The following is a 26416-nucleotide window of genomic DNA, read 5'->3' as shown; positions in this document are numbered from 1 at the left end:
ATATTTTTTTAATTTTAAAGTAATATTTTTCAGATGTCACAGACTAATCGGGGTTCTAGACGGACAAATTTCTGGTTATTCGCCGCCGACTGCAGAAAATCATATTATTTTGTCTTGTTTTATAGTTAAAATATCTAAATACACTTAGATCAGGATTAATTTACTTTGAGAAACACTGCAAAGATATTAAGTCTATTTCAACTTTTTCAGCACTGACAGATTTTGCCCCTTTGTTTAATTTGCTTATACTTAAAACGAGTGATAAAAATCTTCTTGTGAATTAAGAAAAAATATTTATTCAAGCTACAGTCTATAAATAGTCTTAATAAAACAGTGTTGCTTCTCAAGAAAATGTATCGTTTCAAGGATATTTAATTCAAGCCGAGCACGTGAATCCTGAATTGAGCTCTTTCTTCACGTCGTCTTGTGATTGAAAAGACAAATTCGCACAAAGTATCCTAGTAAACCTAATCCGTTATGTCTTCACTGAATGCAAATAGTTGAGAAGGAAAACGCATGTGTACAGTAGTCTGTATTGGATCTGTACAGGTCTTAAAGGCACAGCAGCCTAATAATCCTTCTGCTGTCTGTGTTGATAAAACTACAAAAGATTTCGAAAAGAGGAAACCACTCTTGTCGGAATCATTTTTTAACTTTAATAAGGTTAAGGTTTAGTGCATTGAAAATTTATATTGTGCTGACTTCGTCCGGCTATATGGACCATAAGTATTTCTTGTCCAAGTAGTTAGGAAGTTTCATCTCATTTGCTCTTTCTTACAAGTGTTTAGTTGGCAGTCTAGAAATGTGTTTAGAGACCTAGGTTTTATGGGTGTCTAGCCTATGTGGAGTTAGTTAGCATGAGACTGCAAACACACACCCAGACTGTGCCTCACTACAGACTGTGGATTATTTCATGCTCGACACACATGCTCAGTATATTTTCCTGTACTTTTGAATCCAGAACCACTGTTCACCTCTGGGTGTTGGCTTCCAATTAGCACAGTGGACCAACTGAAGGTACAATAGCTTCATTCAGAAGCAGTGGGATATTTGCCATGCTTGTCTAATGTCACAATGTGCAAAAACAGACTACAGATGCCAGCTTGAGCCACACAGCTTTCAATGTTTTGACCAGTAAATTGTTGTAACTTTGAAGTTATAACTTCATTGACATTAAGCAGTTTTGACCATGCAACCATAAAGATTTGGAAAAATCAAACACTACCTGTGTGTTTCCAGTCATTATGTAACATGCTAAAGGAAGCACAATGTTTCTGAATGTTGGAAAGAACACCATGTTTTGCTGTGGGAATGGCAGTAATTTCAGTCTTCAGTAATATGATACTGGTGCATCATTTTTATTTTAGTTAGTAACATTCTCTCTGGTTACATTTCCAGACTAAAGCTGTTAGTTCTTATACAATCCATTATGGTAGCCAGAGGCCTGTTGCACAAAACTAGGATAAGGGATTAAGCCAGGATATCTTGGTGATCCTGGCTCAATTGATCCGTAATCCGGTTGCACTAAAGCTGGATAGGGGGCAGGAGGATATGTTATGGTATAAATTACCATGGAGATTTATTCTGTGGAGCTAGCCTGCTCCAGACCAGGCTAAATTCCAGGATCTATTTAATCTCATCCCTAATGTCAGTCAGCAGTCCCCACAAATGGAAACCAATAGTTATTTCACTGCTCACTATACATTGTTATCACATATAACTAGACCCACTGTCATTATTTAAACGTTTGTGATCATTAATTTCAATGATTTTGGATAAATAATGATTTTTAGATGATATTACTATCATTAGATAATTTACAGTTTCCCATAGACTATAAGGCTATATATAAAATTATAGAATATTATAGGGCCACAGAAAAAAAAAAAAAAAGACAAGTCATAATATTGTAACCAGTTGTTTTAAAGGAGGACAGTTGTTAAAATGACAGATGTGGGGCATTTCGTGAAATTGTACTTCAGTATGGTTTCACAAAGACATGCTGATGTGGCAGAATATTAAGTATCACATTGTCATAAGTATCAAAACTGTAAAAAGAATATGTAGCTTTTCTGCAGAAAGAACCAGCCTCAACCAGCCTCATAAATGTATGACTTTATCCTTTTTCTTCAGTGTGGCCCTATAGGGCCCTATAACCCTATAACTATAGTACTCTGTCATATAAACAAATACACATTCCATATGAATATAAAAACACAATGTGTAACATTATGTTCCTTTATTGAATAAGGACAAAACAAAGCAGGTAAACCATCAGCTCCTTTCGAAACTGAAGTCACAGTCTACAAGATGGAAAGCACAGAATCAAAGCATATTATACAAAATGATACATACACATTCAAAGGTCTGTATATAACACACCCTGCATGTCTGCACACTAAAATAAATGCAGGACAAATCCATACACATCAACTGAACAGACAAATGAATGGATGCAGTAGCCTCCCTGCAGCCTTGTATTACACACAGTATACTGCACAAACATCATAAGAGGCCAAATTCGTAAAAAAACGAACCCCAAAAAAACCAAATTCCTCTGCCACCGCAGGACATATTTAACCAAAATTGAAAGCACACATACTAACTAAAATAATTCAACACATATTGGTCCCTCAGCAGCCAACCACTGTCGTCATCAGGGAAGATTGCCGGATTGTCCCAGTCCATGGGTGGTGGCACTCTGGGGGCCCTCTCCTTCCTTATAGTTTAGACAAAAAATATAAACTTTAAGTGAATGTGTGCTTAAAACAAGCAAAAAAATAAAAAAATCTGTCAATATAATAAGAAAAATTCTCTTGAAATAAGTTTACTTTTTCCATAAACACTTAATTTTAGAAAAGTTCTCTTGTTTCACTGGCAGATTTTTTTGCTTATTTTCCTAGGTAATTTTGCTCAAGAAAATATTTAAGATTTTTTTTAGATATTTTTTTTTTACTGAAAACAAGACAAAAATACTAAGTAAGAAATACATTTTTGCAGTGCAGTGAGCAACCGACCTTGGGTCCTTTGAAAGGCACTATATAAATTAAAGTGATTATTATTATAGCTCATCTATTTATTCAATTAAATTTTATTTATATAGCACTTTTCACAATTGTTTCATTCTGTCGAAGCAGCTTTACATTAATAAAAGCAGGAGAAACACACACAAAAAAACGGTGGACAACATAAGAAGCAGAGTACAACGGCTAAGATTAAACCGTACTGAGCGTAGTAACGTTAAATAATAATGTAAGGCTTTAATAATAATTTATCATAGCTTTATACAGTGTGATGGAGTTACTTTACATAATTTCACTCATATCTGCAGTGCATTTCAATTAGAAATTTAACCGTTTCATAATTACAGTACAAATGCGTTTTTGGAGATGTGAATTAAATATTTGAATTGTAATTGTGATGTTTCAGCGGAGCGGTGAGTGTGTAATTGTGCACTACTTACGCATTCAGGCGGTCTGCAATACTTTGCCACGCTTTTTCTCTTTGCTTTATCACTGTGGTGGTGTTGCCTTTCTTCTTAATTATATCTTTTACCTCCTCGTATGCCTCCATGAGGATTTGCGCTTCCGACGGGGAAAAGTACGCGGCTCTAGTTGCCATGGTAAATCAGTTAATCTGTGATCTGTGGCGGGGTCTATTTGAGTGAGCCGTGAGAGCGCACCTATCCAGGATTGGTTTACCTGGCTTAATGAATCCGTCTCTGCTCATCCTGGCTTGGTCTTTGTGCAACCAATTAAGCCTGGATGCACATGTTTTGGCTTCATTGAGCTCAGCTGAGTCATTTATCCCGGATGTCTTGATTCTACTTTTGTGCAACAGGCCCCAGGTCTAGGCCTTCTGTGTTGTTATTTTTTGGTGGCATTTCTTTTTTGGTGGTTTCTTTAGTTTTTTTTAACGTTTTTGGTGTCTTGATTTGCGTTTTGTTTTTGCGGTCTTGTTTTGCGTTTCGTTTTTGGTGTCTTATTTTGTTTTTTAGGTTTTGGTGTCTTGTTTTGTGTTTAGTTTTTGGTGTCTTGTTTTTAGTTTTTGGTGTTTTGTTTAGTTTTTGGTGTCTTGTTTTGTTTTTAGGTTTTGGTGTCTTGTTTTGCATTTAGTTTTTGGTGTCTTGTTTTGCGTTTAGTTTTTGGTGTCTTGTTTTGCGTTTAGTTTTTGGTGTCTTGTTTTGTTTCGTTTTTGGTGTCTTGTTTTGCGTTTAGTTTTTGGTGTCTTGTTTTGTTTCGTTTTTGGTGTCTTGTTTTGCGTTTAGTTTTTGGTGTCTTGTTTTGTTTAGTTTTTGGTGTCTTGTTTTGTGTTTAGTTGTGTTTTTTTTGGTGTTTGGTATGTCGGTTTGTTCAGATTTTGGTGTAGTTTTGTTTTTAGTTTTTACTATTTTGTTTAGTTTTTTGTCTGGTTTTGTTTTCTGTTAAGTTTTTGGTGTCTTGTCTTTTAGTTTTTTGATGGTGTTTTGTTTTTTAGGTAAGCTTTAAAGGCAAATCTATTATTATTGATGTGTTTTTAAGTTTTTTTTTTTTTTTTTTGGTGAAAATGTAATTTTTTTTTGTTTGTTTAATAAAAATGATTTCTCCTATTCTAGTTTTATGTACATAGAGTGCTAAGCCATTCATAGGTTGACTTACCAAAGGATTAGTACGGTGGTTTTGTGGAGCTTTCAACATTCTCTATTTAGACAGTCCCAATGTGTCAACTTCTGCAACAACTTTTCAACAATAAGACTGTAGGAGTGTTTGGGGAAACATGCTGTCATTAATGGTGCATTGGAAGCATCACTTACTTTTGCTCATACTAAAGTATTCAACTTGGTTTCATAGGTTGTCCCACACTCTTGTGTGCTGTTGACAGGAATGATACCACTCCATTTGTGTTACTAGTTTAAAATTGCACACTTCGCCTTTTAATACTGTTGCTTAATTTGATGGTATTGAGACCGTTTTCATTTTCACTTTTTGGATGGTCTGTAAGGGCATGATATGGGGATTTAGTTTATCTATAGAACTATTAAGAGCTTTTAATACCTGTGTCAATGCATCAGTCTCTGGAAAAACAGGTCCAGTCATCCCACAGTTGCAGGGGTGGTGATGAATCATTCTGTGAAAAATGTGAGGTTTGGCACCCTCACCCCCTCATCTTGGCTGACTGTCCTCCATGTTGGGAAGTGATCATCCCAAACAGTTTGTTCTGCTCTTCCTGGCAGGAAGCAATGCGTTGAGCAATAACGCAGGAGCGATAAACCTCAGAATGCAGAGTTATCCAGTCAACCTGTCAAAACACTTGTTGAGGAAGCCAATGGCAACAAAGAAAACCAACCTTAAAGAGGCTGAAGTGATTAGTTTAGGCTGTCTGCTTACATTGTGTTTTTCTGATGAATTGCCTAATTCTCTTGTTGTTGTTTTTCGTTTTTGTTTTGCAGATGATTGCAAAGGAAAGCGACAAAGGAAAATTCTGTATAAAACTCAAAACTACTTAAATCTTTATGCTGCAGATGGCCTCAGAACGCTTTGTATTGCCAAAAAGGTAACAGTGACTTTCATTAATAATTAGATAATTATATTGTAAGGGCTGTAATTTTTTATTTATTTTTTTATTTAGAACAATTAATTATACAAAACACACACACAAAAAATCAATGCATTTGATGTACATAAATTCCAGTAAATAGTAAGACGTGATGCAGTGGGCAAAGAATATAATATAATACAATATACACTTAGACAAATCAAGTTTTTGAATTAACTGAATTACATTCATTTGGGTTATATTGATGTGTATTTAATTTGATTTAATTTATCAACATTAAAATCTTTAATCGATTCAAAGCCTTAATTTTTATTTTCACATTTACACTTGGGTTGTCTTTACAAGGCAAACACTGAGTTTATATCCATAAAGTGTTTTTGCACAGATGGGTTACAAGTGTGTGAGCTTTTTCCCAGAGTGCTGATCTGTGTGACAGATCAACAACCCTCTCTCTCACTCTGTCCATCATTCTCTCATCTCTCTTTCTCTCTCCATATCTCATGGATGGTAATATATGCTCTCACTCTCTTCTCTGACTTGTTAACCCGGTGTCTTGAGCTCCTTGTGGGAGTCTGATGTGGTAAGATGTGTTGTTCTTATTTTGTTTTGTTTCCCCCCCCCCAAAAAATGTCAACAAACCTTCACATGCTCACACGGACCTACAGATTTCTGCTGTCATAGACTTTTAACCAACAAAACGTTACTTTTCTCTCCATTTCTTAGTCACTAATTCCTAGCTAAGATCTGACACTGGTTTAATACAAGTATGATTTTTTTTTTTTTTTTTTTTTTTTGGCATGCTTCACAGCCACTGTTGCTAAGTAGTCACCTTAACAGAAGGGAAGCTTTGAACAGCTTGGGTACCACTATTTTTCACACGAGTAAGTGTGAAATCATACATAAAAGGAGCTGTTTAAAGTTTAACAAGCCTCTTATTGTGTTAGTTTCATTTTCTCCACCTGTTTGTTTTTTAAGCCAGCAACCAGAATACCTTATTGCGCTCTTCTCTCTTTTTTCCTTTTTTCTCTTCGAAACATTTTATTTTATGTAGTACTACAGTTGGGAAATCACTGCGTTATCCAAACTCGTTTATCACAAATAATATTTCTTGAACATCATTGAGCTGATGTTACACCTCTATCAGTGATGTGAAGATAGTTTTTGTTTGGTCCAGGTGCTCAGTAAGGAGGAGTATGCCAGTTGGCTACAGCGCCACCTGGAGGCCGAGACAGCCATACAGAAGAGGGAGGAGCTGCTATTTGAGTCTGCATTACGACTAGAGACCAACCTCCAACTTCTAGGTAAAAATAGTTCCTAAAGCACTCTTAGTCAATATACATCTTAGGATTCAAAACACAACTGGTTAGTGCCATACACCAGTGGCCATATGCATAAAACCTTTCTTTCTGTCTTTTTCAATAGGAGCAACAGGTGTTGAGGACAGACTTCAGGATGGGGTCCCAGAGACTATCGCCTCTCTGAGGAAAGCGGGCCTTCAGATCTGGGTGCTGACAGGAGATAAACAAGAGACTGCCATCAACATTGCCTATGCTTGCAAACTGCTGGACCCTGAGGAGGAGATAATCACTCTTAATGCTGACTCACAGGTACACCCAACATGCACTGCTGCAGTCTCTTCTTATGGGCTCTGCTCTTTCTCATCACTTCCTTCTCCTTCTGGTTGCTGACTGAGTGAGGATTCCATCTGCATCTGATGACTATTTTTAATATACGATTGATCTGTTGATTTATTTATTTAGTGAATCATTTAATCAGATTCCACCCCTCCAAACAATATGAAAGTTGAGGGCCACAAGCACTTCTGTTTTGAATTCAGAAATCAATCAATTTAATTTGTGAACTGATTCATTGAAATTTGAAATGTTCGAAAGAATTGATTTACGGAAATGTTTCATAATTCCCAACACTACAAGCATTGTGTAAAAACAATAACAATTACTCTTAGACTGCCCACTCCAGCTGACAAATTTTAGGAATGCTGCCCAGTCCCACTTATAACTACAGGGTTTGGAAAATGTTTAATATCAGTTCTCACAAGGGGTTGAAAGCCTGTTTATAATTCTGTTTTATCTCAGGAGGAGTTTGTTTTGATCTTGTATTTAATTATTCATTCTCTGATTTAAGTAATTGTTCTTGTTTTGCTTTTTGCTACCAGGAATGACAAAAATGTCTGAAGGTATTGCCCATAACCTGTAGGCCTGATTGTGCCGGTTGAAAACCCAAACCATAGTTCACTTTCTACCACTATTGTACCCCCTTTTTTTTTCTTTTTTTTTTTCACTCATCTATACTGTATGGGTGTTCTTTCCATTATGGGCAATTTCATCTCCCAGTGGCTAGTTATTTATCTATTTGTTTTTATTTCTATAAATCTAACTGATCTCAATGTCAAATGTCTTCTAGGTATAGTTTTTAAGCTTTAAGTATGCAAAAAAGAAAAGAGAATTAGTGGTAGGCCGATATTTGCAGTTTTTTAGTTATTGGCATGGCCAGATAATAAGTTATTCTGTTTGGCTGATAAGTGCCAAAAGCTCCTATTCTCTGACTTCATTAATTAGTCTTAGTTTAACAGTTCTGTCTAATAAATTATGTCTAAAAAACTTTTAAGAAGTTTTTATTTAAAAGTGCACTGTTAGTTAGTGTTTACTTTTTAGTCATGCTTGTAACAATTTCTTTATTTGCAAGAAATACTTAATACTGTAAAGAATTGGGTTTTTTGTTTGAAATTATTCTTTTTCAAATATTTTATATCTAATTTTGTAAATATTATGTAAAATAAAGATAATTGCAGCATGTGATATCACACTATTTCATTTAAAGATAGTAGTATCACATATTAGCTTTATATCGGCCATCGGCCACCCTGCTCTCTAAGATATCAGTTTCCACCATCCATATCGGTCAAGCACTAATGAAAATATATATTTTTTTTTTAAAATATATATTCTTGAAATATTAGCTATGAAATTAGCCTACACTAGATAAAAGGTTGGTTATTTTAGTCCAAAAATTCATTTAGAAGAGAAAAGATTCATACAGTCACTGATTCACTGATTCAAACGTATACCAAACTGTATCTATAGTTGAAAAAACACCCATATACCAAACTATATCTGTATTCCCCTGCATGACAGTGTCCACCATTAGACTGTAGATGTTTCCCCCAGTCAACAGCTGGAATGACTTGAATGAGCTCTTGTGATGTTTCATTTTGTCTCCTTAGAGAACACGTGAAGCATCCGCATGAGTTTTGTTTTGAAAAACAAAGAGTTGTCATATACTGTAGGAATGTCTTAATCACTGACCCTTTGCATTAGTCATAACTTTCTCCTTACTTTAAATGATGACAACATTTTCATTTTTGAGTGGATTATCCCTTTCTCACCCTCATGTCGTTCCAAACCTGTATAATTTTTTTTTTTTTCAGTGGAACACAAAAGATATTTTGAAGATTGATGGTAACCAAATGGTTTGGATTACTATAAAAGAACATATTTTAAGAAATCTGTGTTTTTTTTTTAGTCAAACAGCTTTGGAACGACATGAGGATGAGTAAATGATGACAACATTGACATTTTTGAGTGAAGTATCCCTTTATTAAAAGTGATTTGGTATAATAAATTTGTTATATAATTTGTACTGTAATTTTTATTTCTTGTGTAACCCTCGTGAGATCTTTATTCTGTCCTTTTATGACCTTCCTGATTTTTTGTGTGTGTCTGATTGTGTGGACTCTTACCAGGAAACCTGTGCTGTATTGCTGGAGAACAGCTTGCGCTACATCCAGGCCAAGTTTCTTTGCAACCCTCGACCAGATCCTCAAGCAGCGAGAGACTATGCTGGCATCCACTTCTCTCCTCCAGTGTGTTCCCCGGCCTCTTCTGGCCACTCCAGCCCGTTCCTGGTGCACCGGCTAGGTTTGGTGATCGACGGCCGGACCTTGGCCTACGCACTGGACAAGAGTTTGGAGGACAAGTTCCTGGCGGTGGCTCGAAGTTGCCGGTCCGTTCTATGCTGTCGCTCAACACCCTTGCAGAAGAGCATGGTGGTGAAGTTGGTGCGCAACAAGCTCAAGGTCATGACATTGGCAATAGGTAAGTAAATGATTGTATTGGTCATTTTTACGATTCTCTCCAATCTAGTGTTTGTTGCAACTGCTTAATTAACATATCATCATTCAAATGGGTTTTTAACAGTATTTAGTTTAAAAACGTTGTTCTCTTTCATGAAACAAATTCAACTATATTCCAATCCGCTGCTGATGGGTCCTTAGTTTGCAAGACAATACACATAAATAAACTTCATTGTGTTCCACGGAACTAATGCTGGTGATTTAAAGGAATAGCTCACCCAGAATTGAAGATGCCATCTCACCCTCATGTTGTTCCAAGCCCAGAAAATGTTTCCATGCTCTTTTCATGCAGCTACATAAAACAAACAGAGACTGAAGCCTTAAAAGCTCCAGAAAGGACACAAAAGCAGCATTAAAGTAGTCTATGAGAGGGCTTTCACAGGAGCAGTGTATTACAACCCCATTTATGTAACATTTATGATGTTACCAAAGATTTATAGTTCAAATAAATGCTCTTCTTTTCAACTTTTTTTGTATTCCTCAAATAATCCTGAAAAAAATATTTCAGTTTCCACAAAAATATCAAGCAGCACAACTGTTTTCAACATTAATAATAGAAGAAATATTACTTGAGCAGCAAATCAGCATTTTAGAAAGATTAGAAAGGATCATGTGACACTGAAGACTGGAGTAATGGCTGCTGATAGCAAAGGTGAATATTCACAGGAATAGATTACATTTTTTTTATATAATTAAATAGCAATCTTTTGTTTTAGATAATAATATTCTGAAATAATATTACAGTTTTTGCAGGGTTTTTTGTTCAAATGCAGCTTTGGTGAGCTTAACAGACTCAAAAACATTAAAATATATTACCAACCCTAAACTTTTGAATGGTTGTGTACAATGTGTCGTATTACACAGTGTCCTAACCAGATGTAGCGCAACACGTGATAAAAGGGATCTTTTCCATGGTAATGACAGTTTTTGTCCTAACCAACGTTTTCGGTTTCTGCGACATTGAGTCTGGAACAACACACAAAGCATGACCATGATTATCCCAGGTAGGCTACTGCTTGTGCTTTATTTAATGTTAAAAGAATCAAATTATTCAAATTTGAATATTTGAATACTCAGATCAAGGAAACAAGAATGTTCACACTGTCAACTCAATGTGAATAAACAAGTGGATTCAATGATAAAGATTGTATTTTTTGTTATAAATAATATTATTATATAATCAAAAGCTTTGTGAGCGAAGTTGATCGTAGAGACCATTGGTTGCAACGGTTCTACAATCTACTTAGGCTTACGATGCTTTTGGGAAACGCAGCCCAGATTGGTTTGTTCACACATCTGATCTGAGTCTTTGATATCAGCTCACTGATGCAGTGGGAAAATTATACAATATTTACATATGCACTGATAAAGTCGTATGGACCACTTTTATGAAACTTGCATTCTTTTTATAGCTTCTAAGCTTCAGCCTCTATTCACTCTAATTGCATGGAAGAGCACAACCAGTACAAGATATGTTCATTTGAGATCGGCAGCAAAAAAATAAATCATACAGGTTTGAAAAGATTTGAGGCAGAGTAAATGATGACAGAGTTTTCATTTTTGGGAGAACCACCCCTTTGAGCAATAAATGGTTCTTTCTATGTAAGAAGAACAAAATGGGTAGCATAGATTTCCTCTTTTTTTTGTAGTTTCTTGTACTTTTTGCTTGGCAAGTGGAATTTGGAGATTAATGGTACCGACCCAGTGTTGCCAAGTAAACATTTCAATGGTGACTGGACTGCACGTGTCTGTCCTTTCCCCAGCGCAGAATGCCACATTTACAAGCCTACGCAGCACTCTGGCTAATTATCCAGATGGCTTTAGGGAGAGAGAGAGATGCAAGGTGCATCGAGACTGAACCACCTGCCTGCTGGAAGAGCGGGTTACTTCGGGTCATACCCCTGCCGTAAAGGTTTTGTAATTCATTTATGCCTTGTGAAAAGAAAGAAGCAGATTTTTTAACATAAACTGTCATTTTTGGATGAAAATGTGAGAGTGCTCAAACTACCCTCAGCAGTGGTGCAAATAATATCCTTTGCCTTCGAAATTGACAGACTTCCTTAAAGAATGCATCCAGAGCCTTGTCTCTAATGAACAAACTTATATGGTGTACAGACACGTTCGCAGCAGATGTTACCGGTTCTCACACTTGTTTGCTTTGTTTGGTGTACTTCAAATAAAGGTGGTCTTGTTGAATTTGGCTGCCATGCTTGTTTGTTTCAGTTTAGACAAAGGCGACTGACGGTCTCAGCGGGCTTTTACTTTTCTATATACTTCAAAGCCTACTAGCTTTTTTAGCTTGAAAGTCAGCTTTTGATGATAGCTTGGGGTCAAGTCTGCACTGCGCCTTATGCCTCGGGCAACAGAAGATGATTTTTAAAAAAAACACCTCGAGGCGGATTCAAAAGTCCAAGACAAACATCTTTGAAAACATATTATGTGTTAACTGAAGTACACTCTGCCTCTCACCATACAGAAGATTCACGTGCTGTCAATTTGGTTTATAATTACGTAACCGTTTTGTCATTGTTTATATTATCTTTCAAAAAGGCCACACCTTTATTCTCATGTTTATAATAGTGTTTATTAATTATATAATATAATTAATAATTTTAATTATAATATAATACAAAAAAATTACTTTTTTTTTTTTTTTTTTTTTTTTAAACCCATTATCCAACTGTGTGCTTCATAATTTCTAATCTCACTAGCAGTTTTTGATCACATTATGATAAGTCCTTCAGGCTGTTCTGACTTTCATTATTAGTTTGAAATTATGAACAAGCTGTTAGAAAAAAGAAATTAGTATACAAACTCCCAAATCTTTAACCCACTCAATCTGTCTAACCTAGTTTTATAGCTATACGACCATTAAAATGGGAGGCTTTCAGAAAGAGCCAACATTTCAAGAGCCAACATTTGTGTCTTTTCCCATTTTCTTGTTGAAGTTTCGGTTTAATAGTTTAACAATGTGCTTCGTTTAGTTTAAGAAGTTAATTTGTAACATTTAGATCTTTTGCGGTTCAAACGTTGCTATATGAATTTGCAGCTCAGACTTCACCAAGCTTGAACTGATTAATGGCATGCAAAATTTAGCATGACCGTCCCCTAATGCTTGGGTTCCTGTGTAATTTGACTTTGTAGTAAGCATTTTTCAGACTATAGGTGTGTAAAAGGTGACATTGATGTAAAGTCATGTCACCCCGTTAATGTCATTCTGGTTTATTTCAGAAAACACAGCTTGCTTCTGGGCTCTTTTGCGTTTAATTTATGTTGTTTATTTCTGCCAGCAGAGCACTTTGCTGCTGATGCAATGTTTGCATTAATGCAGGCTGACATTGTGCAAAGTGAACAGGAATGAATAAATCCTGTACCCTCTCTCTTGACCTCTCTCGTTTGCTCATTCATCCTAGGTGACGGAGCTAATGATGTTAGTATGATCCAAGTGGCTGATGTGGGGGTCGGAATCTCCGGACAGGAGGGCATGCAGGTGAGGAGAAACTGAAAGAACAAGGGGAAGTAATGCTGTTTAAAAGAGGATGGGGATGGAAGAGATGACTGCATTCTGACTAAATCTAGAGCATACAGTGTGAGCAAACTTTCTGCTCTGCCTCAAGTGTAGAGTACAAGAGGAATGAACATTGCAAAGCAGGACTGCAGAGTTAATGCACCAAAAAAATGGATATACATAATTCATGTTTTATGAAGATGTTTTGGCCAAGATATGGAGAGACAGTTGATAAATGGTACCTTACACCAGTGGTTCGCAACTGGTGGTTTACAACCCATTTATGAGTTGTAGATCTCATAAATACAAATGATAAGATGCAGTTAACCGTATTATCGAGTATAGTTACATATTTTCATGTTACCTTCTGATGCATAAATTACACGCTCATGAGTTATAACTCAAATGTGCTGTTTCTTTTTTTCTTTTCTTTTGTACGTTGCTAAATAAGTGTAAGTTGCTAAAACAAGGCCTATAACAATTACCACATTAATGGGATTTTATGTGTTTGACAAATCTGACACTTTTGTGCTTGCATATTTATAACCATCGTGATCCAGGATAGGATAGTAAAATACACTACAGTTTGGGGTCGGTAACAGTTTTTAATGAAAGAGCTCGGATAAGCTCAACAAAGGCTGCATTTATTCGATCTAAAATACAATAAAATCAGTAATATTGTGAAATATTTTATTTAAAGGTCAAAACAAAACAGAATTCAAAACAACTATTTTCTATATTAATATATTTTAATATGTAATGTATCCCCACTTAAGAAAAATTGTGCTGCTAACTATTTTTGTGAAAATTGTGATGCATTTCTTTCAGGATCTTTTGATACATTTATTTTAATTGACCTCATATATATATATATATATATATATATATATATATATAATGTATGTGTGCTATAAAATTCGAGTTGATTAAGAGTTCAGCAAGAATGTGAAGTATAAAGTTCATCCGTTTCCATGCTTTATTTTAGCATATTTTCCTCGAGTTAATAGTACTGTATTAACTTGCAACTTGATTTAGAATCTGGGTCCTGAAGCAGAACCGGTAGATAACCACTGCCTTATACAACCTTTTTGTTAAATGGACTCTTCCACTGATATATTGACCCATGCTTTTCTTAACGGCAGTTAACCTAAATGCACTGTATTGCAGTGGCAGCAGTCTGACTTTTAGGTGACTTGCAGCATACGGCTGCTTCAGCACTTCATTTATAAAGCACCCTCCACTTGTTCGTCTCTGGGAACCGCAAATCTCATTCTGGTTTCTCAGAAAATCTCTACATTGCCCACAAAACACTTACCCACCCCCCTCAGCCCCGTTCTCAGTGGCAAGCGTACAGAATCTTCTGAGGTGAGAAGAGAGACAGGAAGCGCCATGAGCTCATCTGTTTGACGCTCTGTCTCATTAATTAATTCAGAGAAAGATCTGGACGCAATGAGGCGCCACTCTCCGCTGTGTGCCAAAGGGCTCTTCTTATCTGAGATCTCGTTGAGGCCAGCATTCAGTATAAACAACCCTAATGAGAATCTGTTTGTGACTCTGTCCCGGTGACATAATGTACCAAACACAGCAGGGTAATAACTAATCTCACCTTCTTTTTTTTTGTATACCTTTTTTTTATGCTTTCTTGATGTTGAGAGAATGACAGTGAGGGTGGCGAACATGGCTGATGGTGCTGTCAGGCCAATTGTAACTGATTAAAATCCCCAAATGCTATTAGAGGCGACAAGGGAGTATCTGTCACGCTGATGGATGGCATGTTAACTGCCTGACTCGTGCAGCTGTCGGAAAACGTATCATAAAGAATAGATGGGTGATGGACGGAGGATCGTTTTCACCAGATTCCACCGGCAGGGAGGCTTTTCATAGTTCTTTTATGCAAAAATGTCCTTACAAGTGTTTTGTCACCAGGCTGATGTTAATCTTTCGTCTTCTGAATGTATATGGATGCCATGCCACCATTTTTGTGTCTCGCATGATGGATCTTTTGGGCCTCAAGGCAGATGTCATCAAAATCCATTTTATATGAATATGTTTGAACACTTGAACTCATTGGGACAACATGTAACATAAGCATAAGGAAACAGTGTATATATAAAAATAAAAAATAAAAAAAACTCTTTGTAATAATGCACAAATATGCTCTCATAAAAAAAAAAAGCTATTCTACCTTTCTGAGTATTTGATATTGTTAATAAAGGTTTGACGACATTTATATTGTCCACATTTACTGTCTTTGACTGTTCTGTTCACATTGTGTTCATAGGCGGTAATGGCCAGTGACTTTGCCCTGCCACGGTTTCGATACCTGCAGAAGCTGCTCTTGGTTCATGGCCATTGGTGTTACTCTCGTCTCGCCAACATGATCCTCTACTTCTTCTACAAAAACGCTGTGAGACCCCGTAATTTCCTCATTTCATGATTAAAATTTGCTTTAATATATAGGTTGATCTACTGCAAAGGAACTTTGAAGAACTATGAACTAAATGGCAGGGATAATATATAAGCTAATCATTATTGCATCCTGAGGTTTATTTTGCAATAATGATCGCCTCACTGTATATTAACCTGCTTATTACATGGCTAATTACCAAATAAATGCATGTATACAAATGAAATGCTGATTTTATGTTGGAAATAGTTTTATTGTGAGAATGAAAATTAGTGATACAAGTGATATGGAAGGAAGAAATTAGTTTACAGGGTGTTTATGGATCCTGTAAAATTATCAGAATATTAAATATCTTAAAAAAAATTCCCCTATACCATTCAGCCCTAATCGCACTTCATGAAGTTCAACTGAACATCTTGATGCCTTAGAATGTCGCTGTTTAATCATTTTACATTTAATGATTAAACAGCGATATTTTGTATATTTGGTTAAATGAATAGGCCTTAATTTTTAAAACGTTAATGATTACATTTGCACTAAAAGGTTTTTATGCTTTGAAATTAGTTTCTGTAAACATACAGATAACCTTTACTTCAGCCATTATACTAAATAAATTGATTTTAGGATTGACCAATTAGAAGACGAATACAGTATTCCAGAGAGTCGTGTAATTGTGATAATGGATCCAGTTTAACAGGTTGAAGTTTTCATGACTAGTTTATAGCGAGAAGCTCTTAAACGTTGTTGTCTGTTCTTCATATACTCTTTGATTAATGAAGATCTATTCTTGGGGAGGTCCTAGAAACGTCTCGGACGTAATGAAGATGCATGACTTGTAATGAGGCAGCAGCTGCAGACCTCATTGTAGACCCTTTTTTTGTTTTTGTCTTTGTCTTACCCTTTTTCCCCTCTATTGTTTCTCTCAATCTAGATGTTTGTTGCCCTCATCTTCTGGTATCAGTTCTACTGTGGGTTCTCTGGGTCAGCCATGGTTGATCAGTGGTATCTGATCTTCTTCAACCTGATGTTCTCCGCCTTCCCTCAGCTCATCACGGGCATCCTGGACAAAGATGTGTCAGCAGAAACCCTGCAGGAGTTGCCGCAGCTCTACATGAATGGACAGAACTCAGAGGTACCGGCAGAACATAATTACACGTCCGTGAATAGCATAAATCGAATTATAATTGCGATGGAAAAGACTATTGAAAGTGTAATGTAAATGGTAAATAAAACCCATGAACAGCGTTTTGCCACATGTATTCACACATGAGTTGCCCCCAGTTTGCAGCATCAGCAGATCCTCTATAAGCAGATGAAGTATATTACCCATGCAACGGTTGCCACAGATATTGCTTTGATTGTTTTTTGCTGACCCGTTTCAAAATGGGTCTTTTATTCTGTGCTGAGTTTCATGAGGGGGAAAACAGCACGAGCAAGAGCAAACATTTTATAAAAACCACTAATCATCCTGGGAGTGCTGAAATTGTGCAACCTGGGACAATTAAACTGCTGTGGTTGCCTCTGCTTTGCTAACAATACGCCTCTGCAGAGGTCTTCCTTTTATTTTGATTTATTCACAAACCATTTCTTCACATTCTATGACTCCATTAGTGGAACATCTAATGACATTATAATAAAACGGGGCTCGTCTGAATAGTTTTAACTGCCCCTGATTGTCTCAATTTCTTTTACAGGAATATAAACCCTACATGTTCTGGATGAACATGATTGATGCCTTTTACCAAAGTCTCATCTGTTTTTTCATCCCCTACTTTGTAAGTTTGATTTGATTTTTAGTGCATTTGCTGAAATTCTGTAATGCCAAATCCATGACTTGGCTGCTCAAGTATGCCTTGCTTGAGATGAAGGCCAATCTGATCTTAATGGAACATTCGGTAACACTAAAGCCATTATTTATAATGCATTATGAAGGTATTTTTAAAGCATTAATTATTCCTTGCAATGCACATTGTAATGCATTGTGTGGTCTCATGAATAATTGTAATCACAGTTGTAATTCATTGTTACACCTCTGGAAATGATAATGCTTTAAAACGCATGGTAAGCAACTAATTTCAGATGTAATTGCAAATATTATAATGCATTTTAATTTTGGTTACATTTATGAAAAGATATAATGCATTATAACATGCATTATGAATACTGCTTTAATGCATTGTACATAAAAGCTTACATAAAGCATAAAAGTTACCAAACATTCTAGTACAGTATTTAAAGTTTAAGTGCACTGCAAAAATGACTTCTTAACTACTCGTTTTCCAGTAAAAATATTGATAACATATATTCTTGTTTTGAGGATTTTTTTTTAATGCAACACATAAGATTTTAACTATTTACCAGCCAGTGTTTAAAAAAAAAAAAGTTGCCAGCCACCACCATCTTTTTTTTATAATTTTCACAATTTCATGGCCCCCAGAATATGAATATTTTTGAGTTTTATGAATATCTGAACATGAAAAATATCAAAAGAAAAGTTTTATTCTAGTATTCTTTTTTTATGAACACTTGAATTTAGGTAAGTTTCATTAAAACAACATTTTGAGCAAAACGCTGAGAAAATCAAGTTTTTGACAATTCTGTGTTTGGCGGCGAAGAGTTAACTTTTTTTCATAGATCTTCACTGATTGTGTATTTTGTTTTATTGCACTGGCAGATTTTTTTCTTTTAACTATCATCTTTTTAATAATTACAATTGATCTTGTTTCAAGGATTTTCAGATATTTTAACTGCAACTTTATACAAAAATAAATTAAGAATAGGAATTTTGCAGAGTGTGATGTTAAAATACTTAAAATCAAGTCTATTAGTAAGCAACAGTGTTGTCTGAATGTCGTATTTTTGCAGGCTTACGTTGACTCTGATGTGGATTTGTTTACGTGGGGAACTCCCATCACCACCTTGGCACTCTTCACCATTTTGCTGCACTTGGGAATCGAAACCAAAACCTGGGTGAGTAAGTCTTGTTTTATCAAATGCAAAATGTAATAGGATGGTGTGATGTAGTGGCTAAAACTCAGGGCCAAACTCACTAATCCTAAACGTCATTTGCAGAAATGCTGATAAGAGAAATTAAGTCTGTTGTCATTCAGATCAATATCAGTCCATTTCAATGAATCGACTGAGCAGTTTGTTTACGCAATCAGTTAGAAATGGATGTCCCTGCATGACATTTTGCATGCATGTAGGTAAAGAAACATTATTATATTCATACATATATTAATTTATTAACTTACTCAATGGTAAAGCAAGTTTAAAATCCTTTTAAATCGTTTTTCACTATGACATACAGTATTAATTATATTTGTTCAGCTCTTTGAAAGATCTTAAACTCTAATAACAGCAGCAACCCTGAAACATTGTACTGCTACATTATCACTGTTGCTTAAACTTCCTCTAAAACAATCCAGTAGGGTGCCGCAATTTGTATGAATATATATATACGTCTTGTGTACGATCCACCTGAGGTTTGGAAATGATAAAGTGCTTTAGCTTTACTGAAATCAGAAACCCATCCCACACATGTATATGAGGGGGGAAAGAAAGCAAGCCTTTCCTTACTTTCTCCAAGTATGAAATGAGGCCGAACACTGTAGCGAGGAAGACCAGGATGATGCTGACACGGCCAGAGACATTTTATGCAGGGAGCCTCCATGATTGGTTTGAACCGGGAGATAGTGTGCCATCAGGGGCCATACATCAGCCTGACAGCCCATGCAGAGAGCCTGAGTCCAGGCCAATGTGCTCGTCTCTCTCGCTCACCACGGTGGCGTACACATGGCCCACACGCACAGGGTGGCCAAAGCTAATAGTTGATTTTACCGATGCATGTCCTCTGGTGTATTGCGAACTGCATTTATGTATGTGTGCAGCCCGTACCTGCCTCTCCTCGATTTTCCCCCTCTATTCATGAGTCGCTGTTTTAGATTTATGAGGGCGAATTGGATTAGAGCTTTTTCCATTACACCGGCACTGTAAATTTTCAGCTGACAAGTTTCGGTGCGTGAAAAATGTCCTCTGCAGCCTCACTGTCTTTCCGGACATGATGATGGCTTCTGGTGTGAAAGAGGCCGTTCTTCACAGTAAATGGCTCAAGTAGAGAGTAAACGTTTCCGATAGTTGGGCTGGCAGGTTCATCGTTCCACATGCTGCCTGGGAAAATGAACACATGTACTAGAGAGAGCGAGTGAAACTCCTTTTTAGGTCATTTGAGGTGAGGTCAGTGTGGAGGCCAAGTACACATCAGAAGGCCGTTGCACGTCAATTTTTGTGCGCACCCCTTTTCAGTTTCATAATTTGATGTATTTTAGGATTGAAACAACAAACTTTACTCTTGCTACACCAAGTGCAAACTACATGCTCCCCAGAAAATGGTTGAATTTTGACATTAGGTTTTCTATTTTCTGCTGCACATAGTGTAGAGACTAAATCACATAATAGAAATAACCAGAAACTCATTTGATCCAGTGTTCTTGCATTTTTTAATTCTCACTAATAACAATGTGAATAATGTATGAAGCGTTTTCAAATTTGTTCTCATTTTGAGTCATGGTACAATATCTAATTCGGTCAATTTAGCAACTCTTGGTTAACTTTGCCTTGATTGTCTTTAATTATTTCGCAGACGTGGATGAACTGGGTATCGATTGGCTTCAGTATAGCTCTCTTCTTTACTGTGGCGCTGTGCTACAACGCCTCCTGCCCAACTTGTTTCTCTCCCTCCAACACGTACTGGACCATGCAGAAGCTGCTGGTTGATCCTACATTCTACCTGATGTGTGTTGTCACACCTGTCGCCGCTCTTCTTCCCAGGTATTTCTACACGTGATAATGCCCTGTTGTAACTATTTGGCCTAATTCTAATTATTTGACCTAACCATTTAAATTTAATTCCATGTTGTCGTTTAGATAAGGGAAGTTTATGCCAGTGATGGATACAATATTACATATTTCTATTGCATTTAATAGTTTAAAAAGCATATGGTAACACCTTTTTAGTTTAGGATCCAATTCTCACAATTAACTAGTTGCTTATTAGCATTCATATTAGGATATTGGCTGTTTATTAGTGCTTAAAATGCACATGTTAATGCCTTATTCTGCATGACCAATATTAATAGAGAGAATTGGACCCTAATCTAAAGTGTGACCAAAAATATGTCAATATGAGAGGCAACTCATACTGTCAATATGAAATGCATACCAATATTTATTAGATCACGTTGTTAAAATACATCACTTGGGGTTAGGGGACAGAATATACAGTTTGTATAGTATAAAAATCATTATTTCTATGGAAAGTCCCCATAAGACATGGAAAGCATGTTTGTTTGTGTCTCAGTACACCCTATATTATGGGGGGGGAAATGTCCTTGTGGGGACATTTTTTGGTCCCCGTGAGATAAACAGCTTAAGTCATACTTAGTTATTTTTTTTTATGACATACATTTTTTTTATGACTTACCCAAAACATACATTACAATAATTAACATATCACTTATTAATCGTTTATGAATGCATAGTGATGTTTCGTAAATAATTAGTTAATCATTTACTAATCACTTGTAAATGACTTGTAACGGTTAGTAACCCATCCCACACAAAATGTTACCCAATATACACAAAATATACACAAAATGTTAGTATATCACTTGCTAATCATTTATGAATGTTTTGTAAATTATTAGTTCATCAATAACTAACCACTTATAAATGACTTACAACTGAACGTTATTATAAAGTGTTACCCAGAGCATTATACAGTATAACTCTTTACATATGAGCTAACTAAACGACAACACTTTGTTAATAACAGTGACAATGAATAAAGAACTCACTATTTGTATATTGTCTATTAATGAATTAACTTCAGTTTATAAACTATTAATTAGCTATAAACTAATAGTTTGCAAATGATTTGCAAGTGCTTTGTTAGTGTGTACTTAAATGTTACCGTAATGTCTAATCACAGTTTTTCTGTTTCCTCTTTTCTAACTCATTACTGTTCATTTCTCAGATACTTTTATAGAGCTTGTCAGGGAACTTTATTCCCAAACCCTGTCCACGTGGGAAGACAACTGGACAAACTGCCAGTGGACATGCGCAGACTCTTCCTGAGTCAGAGCCAGATGAAGCTGGGTTCACTCGGGTCACTGTTTGCCCCCCGCGGCCCATTTTTCCCTCTCTGCAGGCCTTTCCAGAAAGATTACGGGCCCAGGGCAAAGCAAGCCCACATGAGTGGCACCAAACAGAAGGAGAAAGCTATAGCCAGCCCCATCCCATCTAAGAGCATGGAGATGCCGGACACACCATTAAGCTCAAAGAACTCTGACAACCATATCACACTCAACTTCAGAATCCAGGAGAAAGTTCAGTCCTGCAGACAGGGCTCAGACGGCCCCCTATCTGAGAACTTGCACTGCGCGAAGGAACCTTCGAGTCCCGATACAGGCACTTTGCCGTACTCCAAAGACACTCCCGGCCCCAGGACTATTTTGGATAGCACGGGCTTGGAGGCCCCGCCGAGCCCAATAGACCTCTGTCAGGTCGGGTTGCTCACCTCCACTCCGTTGCTTTCTCAAACCGAGACTATGCAGCTCATGTCGCCACCCAGAAGTTGTGTTTTGGGACAAAAGCTAGACGATGAGGAGCATTCAAACCAAAAATCCCTGCTGAAACGGGCCGGGGATGTGGATCACACCCAGTCATCTAGCTGCCTACAAGAACATTCACTCAAAACAACATTTCTATGATGCTTTCTACCCGTTACGCTGATTCAAATTTGCACGTTAGCTTTAAGAAAATGTTATTATATATTCATGATTATTTTATGAAGATATAGGTTGGTACTACATAAATATATATATATTTTAGATGTATAAAGTTTAGAATAAAGTTTGTTTGTTTGTTTTTTGAGAGAGAAAGAGAGAGAGTGTGGCCAGCATATGCAAACTGGATTGTCTTATTTTTTACAATGACTGACTGACTGACTTTTGGGATTTAATTTTTTTTCTTTGTAAACCATCTCAAAAGCGGAGGGGGTTTGTTTCTCGAGGCAGAAGCAGTCCAGACACATTCCTTTATCTGTTTATTTGAACCTGGATGTTCTGGCGCACTTTAAAGAACCTTCCTCTTCTACCATCAGACACTGCTGATAGCACTACGCTCGTATTTCCCCGTCCCAGCCCTAGAAATTCACGGTACCCTTCACTGTCAGTAGCTACAGAAATTCCGCTAATACTTTGCCAAAAGTGCACATGAGAAGTCATTTACTAATACCTGAACTAATGCTTACTTTTAAATAAAGGTATGATCTAATTAAAAAAACGTAGTAATGTGCTTGGCTGCGACTGGACTGGAGTCATTTTTATTAATAACAGCCTTTACAACCGTGTTGTAGTATGTTAGTTCATGTTTTAACACTTTCTATTACAAGGATCTCAACTATTTTGTTTTACTCCGACTTTTAATAAATTAATCATGCATGATTTTAATTCATCATAATGCCTTCATAACATTCACTTCACATTCTACACTTTTAAATTTTCATGAATAATCCCATTTAAAAATGTAATTAAAACACATTTATTAAAGTCAGATTTTTTTTTTTTTTTCACTTTAAATACTTTGTTATACAGCCAATCTAATGCATTAACTATCAAACTTGTTCAAACATGTAGTTAAGGTGGCCATTATTCACATGACTCCCTCTGGCTCCAGTCGTAGCTCATGCTAGCGCTTAATTAGTTCTTGATTGGTTCGTTCGCCAATAGTTCATGCTGAATAAACTATTTGTTCAAGTAGCTATTATTACACGATTTATGTACCCTATTTGCAAAGTGTTTGTGAAATTCCTTAAACTTGCTACTAGCACTAACACAAGATTTTGAAACCATTTTAGCGAATGCACAGATTCACACTACACTTGTTGAGATTTTGTTTTTGCTGTTAGATGGACAATGCATAACATTTTTACTCTATTGCATTCCATTATTGAAGCTCTTAGACATCTACGCAATGTTAAAATGTTATCATCACAGACTTGAAGGAGTCAAACATTGCTTTGTAAAAATGGAACTGTCCTCTAGTCTAGCACAGTTGAACATGCATAAATTGCTTGTGGAAGGTTCCAGCTCAAGTATTTTTTTATGTCTTGTTGTTAAATTTTTTGCTGCTGCTTTTTGTATGTACACATTGCAGAATAGGATATCACTTTTGCCTTTTTTATATATAGTTATATTCAATCAGTCATAGTGCAGAGTGCTTTAGGAAATAGAGGCCGATGCATAAAGCTACTTAGTTTTTATTGACAGCAAAGGATCTTGGCAGACGGCCTTGGAAGATCTGATTTAGTGCATGCGCGAACAGAAGGACGTGCTGATAATGCCACTTTACTGTTTGCTTTAGTCATTTTCGGCCTTATCGGTTCATATATGTATCTTCCGCTGTGATTGTATTCTTCTGCTGTTTACTCTTTACAAGAACCTTGACCAAAGATGCAAGAAGCACATGACTGCTGGAGTTTTTGTACTGTAACCGGAAGCTCTTGCTGACCGATTGATCATTTAGCGATTTAATCGGCTCAGGGTTGCTGCTCCTCCTTTTAAATTTCAGCCAAAATTACAAATTCTGTCATCAATTATTCATCCTCATTTTGTTCCAAACCTGATTGACTGTTTTTTGTTTTTTGTTTTTTCAACTTTTCGTCCATGCAATAAGTCAATGGTGTCCAAAACAACATTGGAATTACACTGCATGGATTACATAGAAGAAAGTTTGGGTTTGGAACTGCACGAGAGTGAGTGAATGATGGCAGGATTGTCTTTTATGGTGGAACTATTCCTATATGTGTCTTTGTGCCCTAACAGCCCCAGATACTGTATCCAAACCGGTCCTATTGTTTCATTACAGGAATCTCTATGTATTGTATGCATTCGTGACGCGCTCGCCCTCAGGAACCGCAAGCACATGTTCATGAAAACATTCCGTTTTGATCAGTCTATTCTAAAGGAACTAATGAACCAGGCTGTGACTCTGTAATGTGTAATGGACGGATCAGGCGAGCACATGGGTGGATATCCTTTTGTTCCGCAATAGAATATTCCACGATTCTGCAAATGTCAGTGGTGTGGCGTATCACAGTCCCCTAGAGAGATGCTAAAATAGTTTTTATGAGATGATTTGTCATGCTGTGCTCGCATAACCTCAAGGCCTCACCAATCTGTTCGTTCAAGATCTCATTTGGGCAGTCGCTATCAAAACCGCTGATTTATGAACGGCCTACCAGGAGGATTATGAGATCTATTGTGCTCATTACACAATGAATGGTGCGAACAGAATGTGCTCGGACCAAAAAACAAGGGTGTTATATTTTGCAAGCTCCTCCAATTGTACTTTCTTGTGATTATTAACCGCAAAAACCTAGGGTTGTATATTAAGTGGGCGATGCAGTATTAAGCTGGCTGTGATCGGGAGAAAATGACTGACTGCGTCTGCATACGATAGTAAAAACCTAAAAAGCTAATATGGAGCACACAAGTACTTTGTACCCTCAGTTTTCCTTCTGCACTGCTCAGGTTCAGCATTTGCTGTTTTGAGCAATATTTTTTTGTCTCGTCAAAGTTGTAATGTTTATAGCATCCTGGACTTTACTTTCGTAGTCTGATCATAGCAACTTTTGTATGTGCTGAAGTGCTTTAGTAAATGCGAGAAAAACGGTTTTATACAATGTGGAATATATGTTATGTGCCTTAACACTGGAGAACACATATGTAGACGGCAATACGTAGTGAATTTTATATGCGTGCAGTATATGTAAAGTTATTTGGAGTTCTAATAATGAATGCAGTTTAATAAGAGAAAAACAGTTGTTTTTTAAGGAATTTAAGAGATTATGCTGGGGTTTTTGTCTGTACTCTTTGTTTTGGTGTTTTTTTGTTTGTTTTTTAGATTGGAATGTGCCAGTACTTGGATCCCAGGTTTCAGGTCTGTCAAGTTCTTGGCCAAGCATCACATGCTGTAATAGAACCCATTCACAGTTGCATTCCAGAGCCTTAACTTCAGGGCAAAACACCAGCAGGAATGCCGTCCTTCACAGTTTGTCATGGCACACATGTAACCATCGGGTGGACTTTTTAATACTCAGCATGACTTTTGTCACTGTCGTCGCTGCCATGACTGTTCCTGGCTCTTTGTACTGTAATTGGTGTTTGTTAAAGTCACATAAAGGTTCAGCAAGTTCTCACTTTAGACTCACTCATTGACAGCCCTTTATAAAAAAACCTGTTCCACGTGTTTCTGTGACATGTTTGGGGTTTTTTGTTAAATTGTTCACTCGTTCTGTGTTTTGTTTCTTTGACAAGAACAACTCTTTATGTCATAAAACTAAAATAAATGGTAAGCCAATGTTTCTTGTGCTCTCATTCTGTTTTATTCTCTTCCTTGAACACTCCAAAAGCGTCATAAAAGTGGTCTGTATAACTTGTTGCGCTATATTCAAAGTCTTATTGAGCCTTTGTTTGAGGAACAGGCTAAACTTAACGTCATTATTCCCAGAAAAGTTTTGGTCATGCGTATGTGCATTCATTCACTCATATGGTGTGTCAAGGCAGATTTATGATTCTCATGAAGCTCATTGACATCAAACTTGGTGTTGAATAGAATATTTTCATGTTAATTGATCTTTATTGGTGCTCGATTCTGCAAGATAAGTCATAAGTTTGTAATGATATGAGGGGAAATGATAATGGGGTTTTTATTATTTTTGGTTGAGCGGTTCCTTTAAGCCATGACTATC

At 36.6% G+C, this 26416-nt stretch overlaps 1 protein-coding gene across 1 annotated transcript in view; it reads left to right on the top strand.

The window, feature by feature from the left end:
- The window catches only part of atp10a (ATPase phospholipid transporting 10A), a 53352-nt gene extending 28411 nt beyond the window's left edge, over positions 1-24941 (top strand). Inside the window, exons 11-21 of the mRNA XM_079627791.1 lie at positions 5429-5532; positions 6710-6836; positions 6958-7142; positions 9299-9650; positions 13102-13178; positions 15478-15603; positions 16535-16735; positions 17298-17378; positions 18469-18573; positions 20246-20433; positions 21638-24941. Coding sequence (XP_079483917.1) covers positions 5429-5532; positions 6710-6836; positions 6958-7142; positions 9299-9650; positions 13102-13178; positions 15478-15603; positions 16535-16735; positions 17298-17378; positions 18469-18573; positions 20246-20433; positions 21638-22373 — 2282 coding nt within the window. The 3' untranslated portion in view covers positions 22374-24941. The remainder of the gene's footprint in view (positions 1-5428; positions 5533-6709; positions 6837-6957; positions 7143-9298; positions 9651-13101; positions 13179-15477; positions 15604-16534; positions 16736-17297; positions 17379-18468; positions 18574-20245; positions 20434-21637) is intronic.
- The last annotated feature ends 1475 nt before the right edge of the window (positions 24942-26416 follow it).

Source organism: Phoxinus phoxinus (genome assembly GCF_949152265.1).
Source record: "Phoxinus phoxinus genome assembly, chromosome: 11".
Taxonomy (NCBI): Eukaryota; Metazoa; Chordata; class Actinopteri; order Cypriniformes; family Leuciscidae; genus Phoxinus; species Phoxinus phoxinus.
The sequence above is the reverse complement of the archived record's forward strand: the minus strand, read 5'-3'. Positions and strand labels throughout refer to the sequence as shown.